Source organism: Halichoerus grypus, chromosome 5, assembly GCF_964656455.1.
Source record: "Halichoerus grypus chromosome 5, mHalGry1.hap1.1, whole genome shotgun sequence".
Classification (NCBI taxonomy): Eukaryota; Metazoa; Chordata; class Mammalia; order Carnivora; family Phocidae; genus Halichoerus; species Halichoerus grypus.
Genome location: NC_135716.1, coordinates 36,247,509 through 36,266,093, shown reverse-complemented (window position 1 = coordinate 36,266,093; position 18,585 = coordinate 36,247,509). Strand labels below are relative to the sequence as shown.

Below are 18,585 nucleotides of genomic sequence, written 5' to 3'. Positions count from 1 at the left end.
ATCTTTAAAAAAAAAAAAAAGAAAAATATTATCAAATGACTCAGAATCCTGGGGTCTCATTTATAGCTCAAAGTAAAAGGCAGAAAGAGGAGAAAAAAAAAAAAAGAGAAGAATGCTGCCAGAGGACAAGAGTTAGATATACTTAGCATCTTTGTACAGTACAGGTGTTAATAAATAGAATTTAATACCACAGTGGAAGTGGCTTGTGAGATATATCAACTTCAAGAAACAGCCCAGTATCTTTGGTCTCATGGTTTGCAAGGGCTTAAGCTCATAAAGTACATTTCCCTTCCGTTTCAAGACATATTCAAAACAGCCCTCAAAAGTGTACAGATAGTCTCTAAAATAAAATACTTGAGTTATGAACAATGTTACAGGTGAGGTTTAATAAGATTATTATTATGATGATGCGGTTATCTCGAAGGCTATAAAGTATAATGAGTCTTGTGGGACATATGAAACAGTGAGAGAGCTAGGTTGGGGAGGTGGGCGAAGCCTGCACGGGACAAGCAGCACTCACCTTTCCTAGTCAGAACCCTGCCAGCACTGACTGTACGTGCCTAGGGAATGGGCCTCCATACTTCCCGAAATAGTCCATGCAGGCAGAAATGGCAGAGCCTCCCAAGGCCTCTTTCACTATCCTTCAGTACTACAGCTAATTCTTGCTCCTCTCCCCACTACCATTCCTGAAAAACTTAGCAATGAAGCAGAGAAAAGTCAAAGCTGAAAAACCAACAGGAATCTTCCAGAAAATTTTGCATCCTTAAGCACCAATGGTCAATTACAGTGATCACAACATTCTATTTCTGGTTCAACTTAATTTTTTCTCTTCTACTGTTTTGTGCCACATTTTCTATTTGTTACTGTAAATAAAGACTAAGCTTTTAGATACTTTATCAACTTAATGCATTTTCCTGGGCTGGTTTATAACCCTAAACACCACAGAGAACATTGTTTCAATGGAAAACTAATTCATCGACCTGCAACCCTTTGGGTATATGTTTGAAAAAAGGAGACTTGTAACTGCACCTAAGACATGAACAATGAGGTAAATAATCTCTCCTCTATAAATTATTTGTAGGTGTGCGCAGTACAACAGTCTCTCCTTCCCTTCTACTTCTATTTCTAAGTATCTGAATAAACAGTTTTGTTTTTAGCAAAGCCTTGCTTTGGATAGCTACATGAAAGATTATATAATCAGCTACTATGTTTGGGACCTTAAACAAGTTTAGTTAATTAAAACCTTCTGAAATAAACATTTGGCTCATAAGTATCCATGTTTATCCTTGGTCCTAAAGCTAATTTTAAAAAGATAGTATGTATTGGGGCGCCTGGGTGGCTCAGTTGGTTAAGCGACTGCCTTCGGCTCAGGTCATGATCCTGGAGTCCCGGGATCGAGTCCCACATTGGGCTCCCTGCTCAGCGGGGAGCCTGCTTCTCCCTCTGACCCTCCCCCCTCTCATGTACTCTCTCTCTCAAATAAATACATAAATAAATCTTTAAAAAAATAGTATGTATTGTTATTTTTCTGATTATAAAAGTAATATATGCTGAATATTTATTTAAAAATGGGGCTGTTATATGGAAGAGGATCAGCCTCCTCTTCAGTTTAGTCCCAAAAGTCATAACCAGAATTTAATGAAACACCCAGGCACCCCTTAGATAATTGCTAAAGTTACTTCTCAATTCTGAGATTCCATTAATGTAGACAGCAGAAGACTTCTTAGCCACTTCATAAATTATTCCTTTAACCTTTCAAAAAAGAATTATTGCCTAGCTAACGAAGTATAATTCATCACTCATAGGTCAGTGGTAATTATTGGTGTTTGGACTTACACAAGACTGTTATAATCTACAGAACAGCGTATTTACTAATAGCAGTAATCTAAGAAAATAAAACCTTTGAACTAAAGTTGAAAATAATTCAGGAACTGGCTATTTATTCTTCACCTTGAGGGCATGTGTTATTTAGCTATTAACTTTTTATAGACCTAACTTTACAAGGATATACCCATGAGAAAAATATCAGGTGTGTCCTTCAATACTTTATACTTGAAGTTAGAAAAGAAATGTACTAAAGTTTTTGGATTCAGGTAATTTTACGGCAAGTCTACTTTTTATGCATACATACAAGTCTGCCAAACACCGAAAATTTAATATCTTATAAAAAAATAAAATAGTTTTATACTGAAGATACTAAAAATTATCTTTCAAGACAAATAAAAAAAAAAACAAAAGAAAAATCATCAGTCTAAAACCTGAAGGTTTGAATAAGATAATGAACTAGTAAGGAATTAAGCATTTTACCTTACGGCCCACATATACAGGAATGCCAATAATCATTGCAGGGATAGCAATGCCAGCTATCAAAGCAATTCCTACGGGAGCACCAACAAGCGTTCCCAGCTGCCACAGTATCTTCTTCTTTCGGCTCCAGGGCTTCTTCCCCCAAAAAGTACATCCTGATGGACTAATGGAAAAGATTATAACTGTTACTGCTGTAAAACATATTAACAAATGACTATAATACATTAAAGCAATGACTCTAAAAGAAGAATTCTCATACTCAGAAATGAGGTTTTCTTTTCTTTGAATTCTGAGTTCATTAAAAGCCAAAAAAATCAATATAAGAACCACCATCAGTTATTTTAAAAGGAAACCAATAACTAGAATTCAGGTTAAATATTTATCCCTAGTCCTTCATTATCCTGAAAATGTTAGGTTAGTTTTTGAAGAGCAAATTAATGCAAAACATGCTTATTTTTAGGCATACAATTATCTGATTATATCAAACTCACTTTGTGGACTGAGGGAATTTATGTTTAAGAAAATTAAATGGAAATATTTATGACCTAGCATAATTACATGGGGGTATAAAATACTAGCTTCTAGTTTAACAAAACAAACAAAAAAAGAAGAAATCTATACTTCCTATTTTTGACTAATTAATCCCAAGTGACTAGGCACAATTATTTGGTTCCTTTTACATTCTTTTAAAATAAAATAAAAATTTTATTTTTGTTTAAAAAATGTTTTTTCCATTCAAAGATACATCATGAATTTATGTCTCACATTACCTGATGTATGTAACTAGAACGAAACACATCCCTCTTAGTATCTTATAAGCACCAAGTTTAAAAATCCTCAAGATAATACGGTCTCCAATTATAATATAAAATATTTAGATATAAATAACTCTCCCCGCCAACCCCAAGTACTAACCAGGCCCAACCCTGCTTAGCTTCCAATATCAGACAAGATTGGGCACATTCAGGATGGTATGGCATAGACTAAATAGCTCCTTCTATAAACTTACCTTAGATAATGTAAATCTGAGATTTCTTTCATACATAACCAACAAAACTCACAACCACAGACAGCACAGGTCATGTGATTACAGCTCCCATCATTCATCTTTATTATGTAAGCAGCACATCGTGGACATGGCTTTATATCATCAGCTATTAGGAAAATAGAGACCTGCTTATTATATAAAATTGGTCTAAAAATAACAACTTCTAGTAGATAATTAATCATAGCAATGCCAAAAAATCTTAACATACAGTTTGTTAACTAATAGCTTTAGCCAGCTATTTGTAGTATTTTTTCAAAGGAAATGCTACAGAGAACATCTATGTAACTTCTTTAAAAAAGTATTTTTCTTCCTTTCTGAGAAAAAGAACATGTTTTACATTAAATTTTCAAATTGTAAACATCTTCAAACACAGCAGAACAATGAGAACAAAGAGCAACAAAATAATAAAAAGAGAAAGGAGAATCAAGGACAGCCCTAGGCAAACTGCAAACTACATAAAGTTTGTCTTTGTTCCTACCCCATAGCTGTCTTCTCTGAGTGGCACTTAATATTCTAGAACTTTTCTAACCATCTCTGCTTTATTAAAATGTAGATATTCTTTATACTACAGAATAGTTATCTTTATCTTTTTAGAAGTCATTTATTCAAATGCTGTTGCTGTACCCTTCTTGTATAATAATATGGTTACAATGCACAAAGGTGCCAAGTTAAAATCAAATGGTACATAACTTTTGGAATCATTGACATAAAGTAAGAGTTATCTCAAATTATACAACTACTTTGAAACTTGGCATCTATTTAATAGCAACCAGTAAATTATTTCACTATTATTAGTAGCCAGCTATATTTTCCATTTACACACAGTTAAGAAAAGATATGCATAGTACTAGCTTCTGAATTCAAGTACTTGTTCCACTTTCTTACATGATAAGCATTAAACTATATTTTCCTTTCTAAAAGTTTTACAGTCAAATTTTACCTGTGCTTTATCAGTGAATTCAGGTTTCCTTAGTGCTTCTTTTAGGGCCAAAACTGTTTTTTAACTTAAGAACTGGTCAATGCTCACAATTAGTATTTTAACAATTTCAAACAATTTTGAGCAAACTGATAACTCTATGCGGCCAGACCAAGACAAATGATAAATACTAGAATATAAAAATTAAAAATATTCATAAGTCACGATTTAAATGATCCAAAGAACAGAAAGTCTGCATTAAAAATTTTTTAACATTGGAGCATGAATTTTAAAAAGCTGGCTTTTATAGCAGATATAATGTCTAGTACATCAAATTAAAGAAACGCTAATACTATCTGCTTAAGTGGCATATTAACTGATAAACTTCCTCATTCCAGAGTATACTCAAATAGTAAATATCTCAATTAGCAGTGGAAGTAAAGAGATTCGACTTTGGCTCTGATACATGCAATCTTCAGAACAAAATGAAAGGTGACATCCCCATTCATTCTTATGGTTCTAAAACACAAAACAGCCTTTTAATATGCTAAGATTACATGTTAGAGAATTAACACCATAAACAATGTATTTTTGATGTCTCTTTATAGATCTATATCTGCATGTATCCATTCTCTGTGTACTTATTTATCTACAAAAGGCTGTTTTGTCTTTGTCTCCTAAATTAGAAATTTACTGTGCACATTTTATCTCTCTCTCAAAATATTCTCAAATGCAAAAATCCTAAATAGAGTTGTTTTACTGATTAGATGGTCAATTGATGCCCCCCTCCCTGAACACCCTGAACATCAATTAATCCATAGCAGTTTTGTTTGTTTTTTTAAGATTTTTGTATTTATTTATTTGACAGTGAGAGAAAAAGAACACAAGCAGGGGGGAGCAGCAGGCAGAGGGAGAAGCAGGCGCCCCGCTGAGCAGGGAGCCCGATGAGGGACTCCATCCCAGGACCCTGGGATCATAACCTGAGCCGAAGGCAGATGCTTAACGACTGAGCCACCCAGGCTCCCCAATAGCAGCTTTATATTAAAAAAAAGTTTTCCAGGGGCACCTGGGTGGCTCAGTCGGTTAAGCGGCTGCCTTCGGCTCGGGTCATGATCCCAGGGTCCTGGGATCAAGTCCCACATCGGGCTCCCTGCTCAGCGGGGAGCCTGCTTCTCCCTTTCCCTCTGCCTGCCTCTCTGCCTACTTGTCCTCTCTCTCTGTCAAATAAAATCTTTAAAAAAAAAATTAAAATTAAAAAAAGCTTCCCATTTCTCTTTAAGGTATGTTTGGCAAGGCTTTTTTTTTTATCATTATATTTTTATTTACGGTTAAAATATGGGTTATTGTCATGTTAGGGAAAAAAAACAACAGGTTACAAAACAATATACAGTTCTCAAAATTTGTTCAAAAACTTTCTCACCCCCACCATATTACCTGTAAGGACTTAAACAAAATGTTAATAGTGGTTATCTCTTGGGGTGGTAGTGGTAGGAGACAGAGATGGGGGTCAAAATCCAATTAAATATATATATATACACACACACATATTTTTAAGATTTTATTTATTTATTTGACAGAGAGATAGAGAGCACACGTAGGCAGAGAGGCAGGCAGAGGGAGAGGGAGAAGCAGGCTCTCCACTGAGCAGGGAGCCCGATGCAGGGCTCAATCCCAGGACCCCGAGATCATGACCTGAGCCGAAGGCAGCCACTTAACCAACTGAGCCACCCAAGCGCCCCTAAATATATATATATATATATATTTTTTTTTCTTATTTATTTATTTGACAGAGAGAGAGAGAGACAGAGAGAGAGGGAACACAAGCAGGGGGAGTGGGAGAGGGAGAAGCAGGCTCCTGGCTGAGCAGGGAGCCCGATGCGGGGCTCGATCCCAGGACCCTGTGATCATGACCTGAGCCGAAGGCAGACGCTTACTGAGCCACCCAGGTGCCCCTAAATATATTTTTAATAAAGGGGGAAAACACAGTAACAAAAATGAAAAATACATAGTTCATTTAAAATGTTAACTCCAAGTGCATAAACTCCCTAGTAGTTATAACAAAGTATCTCATGTAGATGTAATACTGTTACAGTTTAAAGATAATTTTGTCATAATACAAATTATTTAATGTACCAGATGATTAAGCACACTTATTTATCTTCAGCTGACTGATCAGAAAGAGCCAATTAATTATTATCATTATGTCAAGCAATTATTAAAAGTGCAGCCAATTTTTCAATGTATCATGATAACAGGAGACAAAAAAATACCAAGATATCTGGAATAACGGGAATTAATAAAATCATTTTAGATGGTAGTTCCCTTTCCTCCTTTTTTCCCCATAAGGCAATGAGTAGCCAAGTTTTTCAGAGATTCGTCAAAAGAAACTATCACATAAACATTTGTCCTGAGAGCTTTGATTTTTAGAGCACTGGAGGTAAAAATGCATACACTTTAAATTTTCAGAATTGTAAGATTTCTGAACATGGAAAAATTCCAAATGAAGTTTTTAAAATAATCACCCTGGGAAGCTATATTTATTCCAACAGTGCTACTAACTGGCTCAAATCCTTTGGGAAATTTTTCTTTCATAGTTACTTTCAAAGCTAGTTAATATATATATATAAAAAAAAACCATTCTCATGATCATATATATATAGTCACATCTTACTTTGGATCCACCCCAAACCAGTGATTCAACTTGGTATGATATTCTAGCTGTTAGACTTAGCTCCAAAAGAACTTCTGGTCACTTCCAGAAATCAAATTGACATTAAGAAGATAATTTAAGTGGCTGTATTGGGATCTAAGGTTATGACCAACAAGGCATTCCAGGGTAGCACTGCTGAAATAAACATAAAATCTTCCACAGTGAATACAGTGAGAAAGATCAACATTCATTTGGATGACTAAATCATGACGTTTATTTTAAAATTAATAACAAACACAAATCTCTAGCAGGTGACTGGTTTCTCTAGTTTCTCTACCTCAAATAGCCAGAGCACCTAGTATGTGTCAGGAAATGTTTCAACCTTACAGACATTAAGTATTATTAGTATCTTCATTTTACAGATGAGACAACTTGCTCAGGGTCACACAGAATTAGTGGAAAAAGTAGGATTTAAATCTAGACAGACTGATTCCAGAGTTCAGGCTCTTAATACATATGTCCTGTAAGCAATCAATAAATACCCATGCCCATGCTTAGAAAAGAGGGATATTGTTTCCAAATGGACCACTCCATGGCTACAGCTGACCCTAGAGGGTACAGTTTAGGTATATCAGGTCTCCTCTGAATTACTTCTGGACCCATACCTACAAATTATTATTAATACCTTTAAGGTTCACCCCAAATCTTCAGGAAAGGAAACAAACAAGTCAATGAGCAAATTAGCATGAAAATCTGTGTACGTTATATAAAGTATTAAATGTTGAATTTAAAGTTTACTTAATTTTAAATCTGACTTTAATAGCATGAAGTACATGACTATCTCAGTATACTGCTAGTAGGAATGTAAATGATTTTCTTGACAAGTTTCTGTATTTTCCAAGTTTTTCCATTTTACAATCAGTGAGAAAAGTATTTTTCTAAAAATGACTGAAATTCCAATAAACAGAAATTCTATAAATGGGAAATATTAATTTTTCAATTTTTATTCAAAGAACATTAAGAGGTTCAGAATTTTTTTTTAATTTTTGAGATTTAGGAGATGCATACATTGTTCATATATAGATCCCCAGGTAATTTAAAAATTCCTAGCCAAAGACACAAAATTCTTAGTGTCCCATAAGGTATGATTCTGAATCCTTGATCCTGGAATTAGATGAGACATCTGTAAATAAAAGATGATTTTTAAAAATCTTTGCTAAGCTTTGCATAATATACTTTTATGAACAACAGTTTCAGACCATCCTCAGTTATCAGTTACATCAATCACCAAGGCACTTCCTTTTTTCTTTTTTTACAATAAAATCTTTCCAACCTCAATACCATTTTCTCCCACAGTAAAGAATGAGTGCTTCTGGGACAGAAATACTAACAACACATAAAACACTTTTGAAAACTGAAGGGATGAAAGGTAATAACAGGAACTATTTGAATACTGCATTTTTTATTAAGGTAACTATAACGCTCTGTTTGTGTCAAATATTTTATTAGACAAAGTTAGACATAAATACCTGCTGCTCCAGACTCCTGACTATAACTAATGGATGAAGAACGTATAGTTCTCAGACGTAAGCTCTGGGCTCTCTCTTGTCGAGCAGCATCACAGGTCTGATTGGGGTGCCAAATCTGTTTACAGTGGTAGCAAAACTCTGTTCCACAGCCTTCTCGCCCACAAGTTAATTTTGGACAGCTAGCACATCCAAATGCTATCACAGCATATCTTCGAAGAATAAGAAAAATGATTTAAAACGGGACATAAAAGAAGAGATATTAAGTAAAACAATTATCCAACTGAAAAAGTTTTCTATTTATACATGAGCAAATAAGTCATAAACCCTAACACTATCTCATCAATATAAAAATGGGGAAAAAATGAACAGTTCACAAATGAAGACATACAAATGGCTAAAAACATTTTTAAAGTTCAATTTTTAACTTCTTTCAATTTTTAACTAAGATGTCAAACTGTATAGTTAACCTAACCCCAATTTTATAAAAATTAAATTAGTATTATATGCACACAAAAAAGACTAGAAGGAAATACACCAAAAATCTTAACAGTAGTTTTGCTCGTACTAGAGTTCTAATTCTCTTCTTTATATATTTATACATTTCTGATTTTTATAATTACTTGTTACTTTTAAAATCAGAAAGATTAAAGTATTACTCATTTAAAAATATAATGACTGTGAGTCAGCTACACCTATCAGTTAATGGCAAACTGTGATAATTCATAAATTTTGTGATTATCTTGTATTTATGCATAAATTCTCATATTAATGTTTCTAAGATGCATAGTAAAAGTGCTCTTCGGTGCCAATCTCCTTCCAAAAAGTACATGAACTTGATTTTCTCAATTCGAAAATTTGTTTTTTCACTTCAGATTAGAAGACTGACAACAGTAGATTTATGACTAGCCCTAATACCTATTCTCTGAGTTAATATTTTGGCACTTCAATAATTTCTCACTTAAAATAAATTCTGGGCACACTTGGACATTTATCCCAGAGAAATGAAAACTTATGTACAAACATGTACATAAAAGCCAAAAACTAGAAACAGTCTAGATGTCATTCTTCACTAGGTGAATGCTTAAACTATGGTGCATATATATGGAATACCACTCAACAACAAAAAGAAACTATTGATACACTTAACTCTGATAAATCTCTGAGGAATTATGCTGAGTGAAAAAAGTCAATTTCAAAGTTATATACTGTATGATTCCATTTATAGAACAGTTTTGAAATGAAAAAATTTTAGACATGGAAACAGATTAGAGGTGGCCAGTGATTAGGGATAGGGTTGGGAAAGCAACAGAGTGAGAGAGAGGTGGATGGATTTATAAAAGAACAATAGGAAACATCTTTGTTGTGATGGCATGGTTCAGTACCACGTGGTGGTGAATACACTAATGTACGGTGATAAAATGGTATATAACTAAATATACATACACACATAACACAAGTAAAACTGAGAAATTTAAATAAGATTGGTAGATATGTTAAGAAAGAAAAAAAGAAGAAGAAGAATGTAGCAGGAGGGGAAGAATGAAGGGGGGGAAATCGGAGGGGGAGAAGAACCATGAGAGACAATGGACTCTGAAAAACAAACTGAGGGTTCTAGAGGGGAGGGGGTTGGGAGGATGGGTTAGCCTGGTGATGGGTATTGAGGAGGGCACATTCTGCATGGAGCACTGGGTGTTATGCACAAACAATGAATCATGGAACACTATATCTAAAACTAATGATGTAATGTATGGGGATTAACATAACAATAAAAAAAATTAAAAAAAAAACTAAATAAGATTGGTAGATTATATCAATGCCCATATCCTGGTTGTGACGTTGTTTTACAGCATTGCAAGATGGTACCACCACTGCGGCAAACTGAAGGATCAGGATTTCTCTTTATTATTTCTTATAACTACACATGAATCTACAATCATCTCAATAAAACTTACCATAAAAAATGTCTGGGGGTTCTGGTTCTCTTTGAAAGAGACACAAGTCTTATCTATGTATCAAACATTTCCTTTTGGCTGGAAATTGAGGGGAGTTTTCAGGGTCCTCTTGTTATTGGCAATTAAAATTAAATAGTAACTGTAACTGTTATTTTTATTAAATTTCAAGATAATCTGTAAAATTAGAAAATTTTAAGAGTCGGGAAGTTCCTCTGCTTTTGGACTTGTTGCTCCCTTAGTATCTTACCTTTTAAACTTAAATTTTACATCTTAATTCCCATTTTATTTTTGATAAGCCAATTCTCCAGTTACCATCGCTATCATAAATGTCTTCAAGCATGATTAAATTAAAGGCAATTTATATATCAACATGGGGTAATTTAGCAAAGTTTAATTTCCCTGAGGGCTTATTCATTGCAGTTATCAATAAAAAGAAAAAAGTCCTCAAAGACTCTACACTTTATTTTCTATCAAATTATAATCCTAAGCAGTCTCTAAAATAGTAATTTCACTGAAAAGGAAGGAAATGATTTTTTTTTTTAAAGATTTTATTTATTTATTTGACATAGACACAACGAGAGAGGGAACACAAGCACGGAGAGTGGGAGAGAGAGAAGCAGGCTTCCTGGAGCAGGGCGCCTGATGCGGGGCTCGATCCCAGGACCCTGGGATCGTGACCTGAGCTGAAGGCAGCCGCTTAACGGCTGAGCCACCCAGGCGCCCCATGATATTCTCTTCTAAAACTCTTTTCTATCCTAGCTTTTCTTGAAGGAAGGAGGGAAGAAAAGGGACATGGAGAAATTTGTGTGTGTGCAGGGGACAATGATGCTAAGACCAACTTTTTTTTAAGGTCAGTCACAATTTATAAAGGCAGAAGAGAAGTTTAGGCTACCTGGTCAAAATTCCACTTCTACCACTTATTATCTGTATAGTTTCACATAAATCGCATAATATCCTTACAACTAAGTTTTCCCAAAACATAAAACACGGATTCAAAGAAGTTTGGCTCAGCCTCAGTATTTAGCCAAAATCAGCTTCAGCTTTATCCTTGATCTTTAGAATGCCAAACAAGCAATTCACCATTTCAATGACAATTCTAGTACCTCTGCATTTGTGCTTGATTAATGGCCATGTGATCACACAAGTTACTATCCTTTCTATATCAATATAAATAATGTATGGAAGGCGCCTGGATGGAGCAGTTGGTTAAGTGCCTGACTCTTGGTTTTGGCTCAGGTCATGATCTCAGGGCCGTGAGATAGAGCCCTGTGTTGGGCTTGTTGGGCTCTGCGCTCAGTGTGGAGTCTGCTTGAGATGCTCTCCCTCTCTCTGCCCCTTTCCCCTGCTCTCTCTCGCTCTCTGAAATAATTCTTAAACAAACAAAATAAACATTGGTAGGCATTCTAGATATAGAATAAAAATCTTATTGCTTCATATGGTGAAATTTTACTGAAGTATAAATGCACACTGTGTTGGAAGAATAAAATGCAGTAATTATTAGTGAGAACTGTGAAAGCCAAATTTAGATAAAAACTTAACTTTCAAATCATTAAACAGGGATACAGATTAACAGTTAATATGAACATTGAGAGTGCTATAACTAAACTTAGGAGGAATATACCCTTTCTGAGTAAATAAATATTTATAAAAATATACAAGGTAGATTAACAGAAATTAGGTTATATCATAATTCTAACCTTTATAGGTTCTTCAGTATACTATCATATCACTAAACAAACTTAAGAACTGACTTAATTTTTAATTAATGATTTAAGCTATGAGTCTTTAGAAAAAGTCCTATTAGGGAATTCTTCACATTTTGACAAGAATGAAAAGTAGAATGTCAACTTTGCTATTTTAAAATTTCATGACAAGAGAATTTCCACATCTGGTACAATATCCATGAAAACATGAAAGGGTATGGTAAGAAAACGGAGGTCTCAAAACACATTTTATTCTCAATAATCAAGCTTCAAAAGAGCTTCACAAGTTGCTTGAAGATAAAAATTCCTTACAGTTTTGAGTCTAGAGACTTAAGCTTGTTGAGAATAACTGCTTATAAATAGTGAATACCTATTTGGATTTTTTAAATATGCAGTATAATTATCTGGAGCAAACTAAACAGCTAACATGTAGACTAGCATTCCTGCACGATGATGTCAGTATTTAACATTTGATTATTTTTTAAAATAAAATTTTACATTTACTTTTGTATCCCATAAGTTCATCACACCTTAATTAGTGATATTTGACTTTGGCCCAGAGGAATATTAATTTAATGTCTGGTCATTTGTTGAAAATAAATGTAGGTTTGATGCATCTCAGAAATTAGGATGTAATAATAAAAAAGAGTTGTGATATTTAAATAAAACTGTGTGGGTGTGTGTGTGTTGTGGAGAGAGAGAAAGAGGTAGGGGAAAGCGGGGAAAGGGAAACAGAATTCATACATAGGAAATCATCATATGTACTCAAATATTAGAGATAAAGTACCTCGAACTTGTTTTATACTACTTCCCAGCATTTCTTTTTTAAAGAAAAAGCCGAGAGATCCTACCCCAGAATTAAACATTCAAGTCCCATTCAATCTGTACAAGTTACAAAGAAAAATAGGCTTCCATCCAAGTACGAACCAGGCCCAACCCTGCTTAGCTTCCGAGATCAGAGATCCGTGCGTTCAGGGTGGTATGGTAATCCTATTTTCATGTATATATTGTTTTGTTTTGATTTTTTGATGAATAAAGGTAAGGTAGTTTGTCTATCAGTTTTTTCTTATGCTAACAGTTATTGAGTACTTACCAAGTAAATGTTCATAAACATTCAATCTTAATAATAACTTTGTTAGGCATATCTATAATACAGCAAGAATTAAATGTAGCAGTCACATATTTTGAAAACAGAATGTTAGGCCTCTTGAAGAGGATTTTCATTGTGTGGGAGTCAAACTTATTTTCATTGGAAAACAGCTGTCAAATTACAATGGAAGCAAATGGTAAAACTAAATTAAATATAAAATGCTTCCTTTAAAGAAAAATTTCAGGAGTGTCTCTGTTCTGGTGTATTAAGTGTTATGTGGGAAAAGAACACCCTCTGCAGAATGTTAGGGATAACCGAGTAATACTAGTTAATCTAACATCTTTGGCTTGAACAGTATCCAAATCTTGGTTTAAAAGATGGCTCCATTTCCTTCTACGACCCATTATTTAACTCAAGTCTTACTTTCCATCTCTATTCTTCCATTTCTATCTACTTAAAAATGTTTAAACCTTCCTATTTAGCAGGAGTGGAGGGACAGGAAGAAAGTGGGAAAGATAAATAGGGATTGAAATAAGGCAGTCTTTCCAGAAATATATTCTGTTCACTGGATTGGCAACAGGAGGTCTATACTAAGGAAGTACTCAATGGTCAAGTTAGGAAAATGCTAAGCAAAATTAAAGTACCTTTTCATTTTTAATTATAGGATTTGCTAAAAGAATTTTTAACATACCAGTGATCAGTATATAGTATGCACTATTTCCAGAATTTATTTCACCATGACGTCTATTTCCTGGGAGAGTTTCACAGTACTAGAGTTCTACAAATTACACAATTGATAACAGAGGAAGTAGGGATACCAGCTAGGTATAGACACTATATTGTGTCTACAGCAAATTCCTTATGAAGGAACTACTTAAGTAAAAAGAACAAACTATACCTAACATGAAATCTAATCCTAAGAAAAACATACCACTCCCCAATAAAAATTTTAATTAAAAAATGAGAAAAAAGAATGAAGATTATCCAGGAGTCAAAGATACCTTCCCCCCACCCCCCAAAAGTAAAGCTTTAACACAACCTTTAGAGAACAAAGAAAATATAATCACAAATACTATTTGATCCAGTTAGGGGGGAAAGTCAAGTTTTGTATGAAAAATCAATAGGCTCATGTTTCTACTTGCTAGAAGTTCCTATTATTCCATAGAGGAGTGACTTGCTTAAAATGTTTGGGAGGTCTAGATAATGTTAGGCTCATCTCCTGGTTCCCTCTTTTAGGAGTTGCTTCCTCTAGAGGATGCCTTCTGTTGTCCTTTCCACTACATGCTACAGGGGAGATGTCGAGAACTGCCCAGACTATTTGGAGAAGTCAGTCTAATTTAGGGGTGGTGTCAGCAAGCCATTCTGGCTGCATATCTAAAGCCACATTCTTTAGTAGACTAATTAGTAAGAGAGAGCTGACACGTCTCCTATCATATCAGCTTGGTTCTGATTGAGGGTTTGAGGGAAATGTTATTTTTATTGATTCCCTTAAAACCACCAAAAATTTTAGTATCAATTAACAATGTCTGGTGTAGCAGCAGAATATACTGAATTACATAGCATTAAAATATATCTAGATCAATTTTATGGTTAGGAAGAATAAACTAAAAAGAGCAAACTCAGCTCAAGCAGTTTTCAAACTCTAAGCTCCAACTCTTAGAATACTTTTATAAATGCCTATTCTAACAGATACAATTTGTCACTAGTTATGAATTACAACTTCCACTGAAACACAGTTTACTCATTATGGCTCCCTATACACAAAACCTGCTGTTTTCTAAGTCACATGTATTTGTTTCCTCTGTGGAGAAAATCACAAGTTGGATCTGTTCTCTGTATAAAATTTCTAAAAGGTCAGCCTACAAAAGCATTTCCAGCATGTCAAAAGATGGTCAAGTTATGGCTAAAACCCTTCTTTGTAGGATGGAAATAAGAGCTATATGGAAATTAACTAGAATTTAAAGATACATATTGTTTAGTTCCTAAGCCAATGGCCCCATTTTTTTAATCCATTATGAACAGTATCTTCCACCAGATTTAGAATCATTAAAATGTCAGCCAGTTTGACACTACACAAACCTGATTACAGTTGATCACATTGCTTTAAAATGGCTTACTGAAAAAAAAAAAAAGTAAAATAAAATGGCTTATTGACAGTTCCTAAGATACATGAGTTATGTCAGTGGCATATAGTCAGATTGATTCATTCAACAACTCTTTACTGAGCATGGGCTAACCAGCAATTACAAAGAAAAATCAAATACTTTATTCTTTTTTGCCCTCGAGAGGCTCACAGACCTTATTAAATCATTAACTATATTCTTGTATAATAAATGTTCTTGTATATTCAAAGCTCCCCAGCAAAGTCAGAAGCACTTACATGAGATAACAGGGATAACGTATGCTGGTAGAAGGGTGGCCAATTGAAACACATGATGACAAAAACTAAAATGCCAACTTTTTGCTATCTGCCTACAATGTATAAACTAGGCTTCCTGGGCAGAAGGTAATCAGGTATTTTTACTCAAGACAGGTTCTATGCATTCCTTCCTATGTGCCCCTCACCTCAGCCCAACAATTCTCCTAGCCACGGCCAGATTCTTCTCTGAACCTGTGTAGACTGCATGTTATAGAAGCAGTTTAGCTAACTTCACCCTGGTTAAATCACAGCACACAGGTTTGGCTCCTTCTCAAGAAGACTTTTCCAAAATCCTTTTTTTAAAACAAGTTTAATTTGTCCTGGCCCTCAGAAGAGTAGAAAGAATATTAGGTCAGAAACCCTGAGAGATCTCAAATAGAAACCAGGTCAGCTTTTCTTTCTACTCTAAGCTAAGGGCAATATTTCTCAAAGCGTGTTAAACTACATGTTTAAGTAAAATTAATGTCAGATACAGAAAATGGTCATATTGATAAATACCAAATGCAAAAGAAAAAATTCATAATTTCACATATAGCATTTCTAGAAAAAAGCCTTTCAAGTGTGTTGTACAACGGAAAGGGTTAAATACTACATACATGCCAATGGTCCTAGCTGGCTAAGTATTTCTATTACTCACTGCCTAACAATCAGATATTTACCAGTATTCTTTATGCCAGATTTAAATAATAAATGGATTCTAAATAAAATATGTCTCTCTGTGGATTCAAAGATTTTAATAAGTTCCAAGAGGGCAGGGATTTTTGTTTTTTGTTTATTATTAAATTTCCAAGTACCTGGCACACAGGTGCATAAAATATTTGAATGACTGATTTTAAAAAATTAAGGCAAAACTTCAGAAATGGAAATAAGAGCTACAAAAAACTTGCTGTGTACTAGGAATTATGCTAGTAATAAAATTAGAGGTCTAACCCAATCCTTATAACAACATGATAGGATAGAGATTTAAAATCAGGTCTACATGTGCATGGTAAGTAAAACTGAAACCTTTAATGAAGGCTTATGTAGTATTCCATGTTTTCAAAGTACACATACAACTTTTCTGTTACTGGCTGACAGTTTCTGCGTAACGCAACTATAAAGCCTACAATGTAATCAAGTATGTAAAATATGCTCTTAATCTAGAGAGACAACATAAATCAAATATAAATGACAATACATAAATAAAAGTCATGTTGACATGTTTTCTTTGTCCTTTATGGGTAAGACTACTGACAACCACCAAACCAAGAGTTAATTTATAGTCAAATTAATCAAGGTTAATTCTTTGTTAAACTTATATAACAATCAAGTGGTTGTTTTCATAGTAACAGAATCTATTAAAGTAGGTGGTTCTATTATTTTATATTTTATACTTGAGTTAACATTTATCTTCTCCAAAATATTTAGAATATTAAGGCATTTTACTTTTTTTTTTTAAAAGATTTTATTCATTTATTTGAGAGAAAGAGACAGACAGAGGGAGAGCCAGGGGAAGAGCAGAGGAAGATGGACAAGCAGACTCCACTCAAGCCCAATGTAAGGCTAGATCCTACAACCTTGAGATCATGACCTTAGCCAAAATCAAGAGTTAGACACTTAACCGATTGAGCCCCTAAGCCATTTTATTCTCTGACAATGAAGTCTCAATAAGAAGAAAACGGGCAACAATAACCCAAAGTATGAGTTTATGAAACATTTTTAAATTTTACTGAGAAATGTCACCCACACAAAAAGGATTTATACATAAAAACAAATACCCCTGTATCTACCACACAAACTAAGAAAAGTATTAGTAGGGTGATCATATAATTAACAACCTAAGCTGAAACACTTGAGAAGGGTAATGCAATTAAAAATTATAGCAGAAGCATAAACTAAACTATCTCTGGCAAATCAGAACCTATGTTTTACCTCATTTATCAGTGGCTTTAGAAGCCCCTTGATTGCCCCTTCAAGTTCACATCCTCCTTTCAACAGGCAACCATGAAACTAAATATATTCATCCATTTTACTGTTAATGAACACTTTTTTCTTGTTTGCTATTATGAACATTCTTTTTTTTTTAAAGATTTATTCATTTTAGAGAGAGAGTGCATGAGCAGGAGGGGCACAGGGAGAGGGAGAATCTCAAGCAGACTCCCCACTAAGTGCAGAGTGGTGGCGGGGCTTGATCTCACGACTCTGAGATCACTACCTGAGCTGAAACCAAGAGTCGGATGTGTCACCCAGGTGCCCCTATTATGAACATTCTTAGACATGTCTCCTAACTAGATGTCTCCAGGCATACAAGAGTTTCTTCAAGGTATTTCACTAGGAGTGGATCTTCTAAGTTACAGAGTAAATGTATATTCAATTTTAATAATAATATGGCAGCAAGTGAGCTAATCTTACACCTGTATCTTTTTATTTATTTTAAAGATTTTATTTATTTATTTGACAGGGAGACACAGAGAGAGAGGGAATACAAGCAGGGGGAGTGGGAGAGGGAGAAGCAGGCTTCCCGCTGAACAGGGAGCCCAATGTGGGGCTCGATCCCAGGACCCTGGGATCATGACCTGAGCCGAAGGCAGATGCTTAACAACTGAGCCACCCAGGCGCCCCACCAATATTTTTTTAAGTTTAAATTTTTCCTTTTATTTATAAAACTTTCCTTTATAATCTGTTTTGATTTTGTTCTGGTGTGTTATGTGTAGTGACAACCTATTTTTTCCCCCTCAAATAGGTACTTTTCACAATTCAGTATGTTGAAAAATCAATCCTTTCCCAGTTGGTTTAGCATGTTTCCCCTAAAATCCAATTCTTATATACACAAGAATCTGTGTCAGCTGTATCTATTGTGTTCTATTAAGTTGATACAGTTGATATCCATTAGGAACACATGATCAATCAACACAGCTCAAGAGAATATACCTATTTAGTGAACAGAAAATTTGTGCCCAGGATTTACTGTCTCAATCTCTTGGGGCCATAG

The 18,585-nt window shown here is 34.6% G+C and overlaps 1 protein-coding gene across 1 annotated transcript in view; it reads right to left on the bottom strand.

Moving 5' to 3' along the window:
* The window catches only part of RNF19A (ring finger protein 19A, RBR E3 ubiquitin protein ligase), a 52,172-nt gene that overhangs the window by 9,628 nt on the left and 23,959 nt on the right, over nt 1-18,585 (bottom strand). Inside the window, exons 3-5 of the mRNA XM_036072742.2 lie at nt 8,451-8,659; nt 3,317-3,461; nt 2,308-2,470 (exon numbers count right to left, since the gene is read on the bottom strand). Coding sequence (XP_035928635.1) covers nt 2,308-2,470; nt 3,317-3,461; nt 8,451-8,659 — 517 coding nt within the window. The remainder of the gene's footprint in view (nt 1-2,307; nt 2,471-3,316; nt 3,462-8,450; nt 8,660-18,585) is intronic.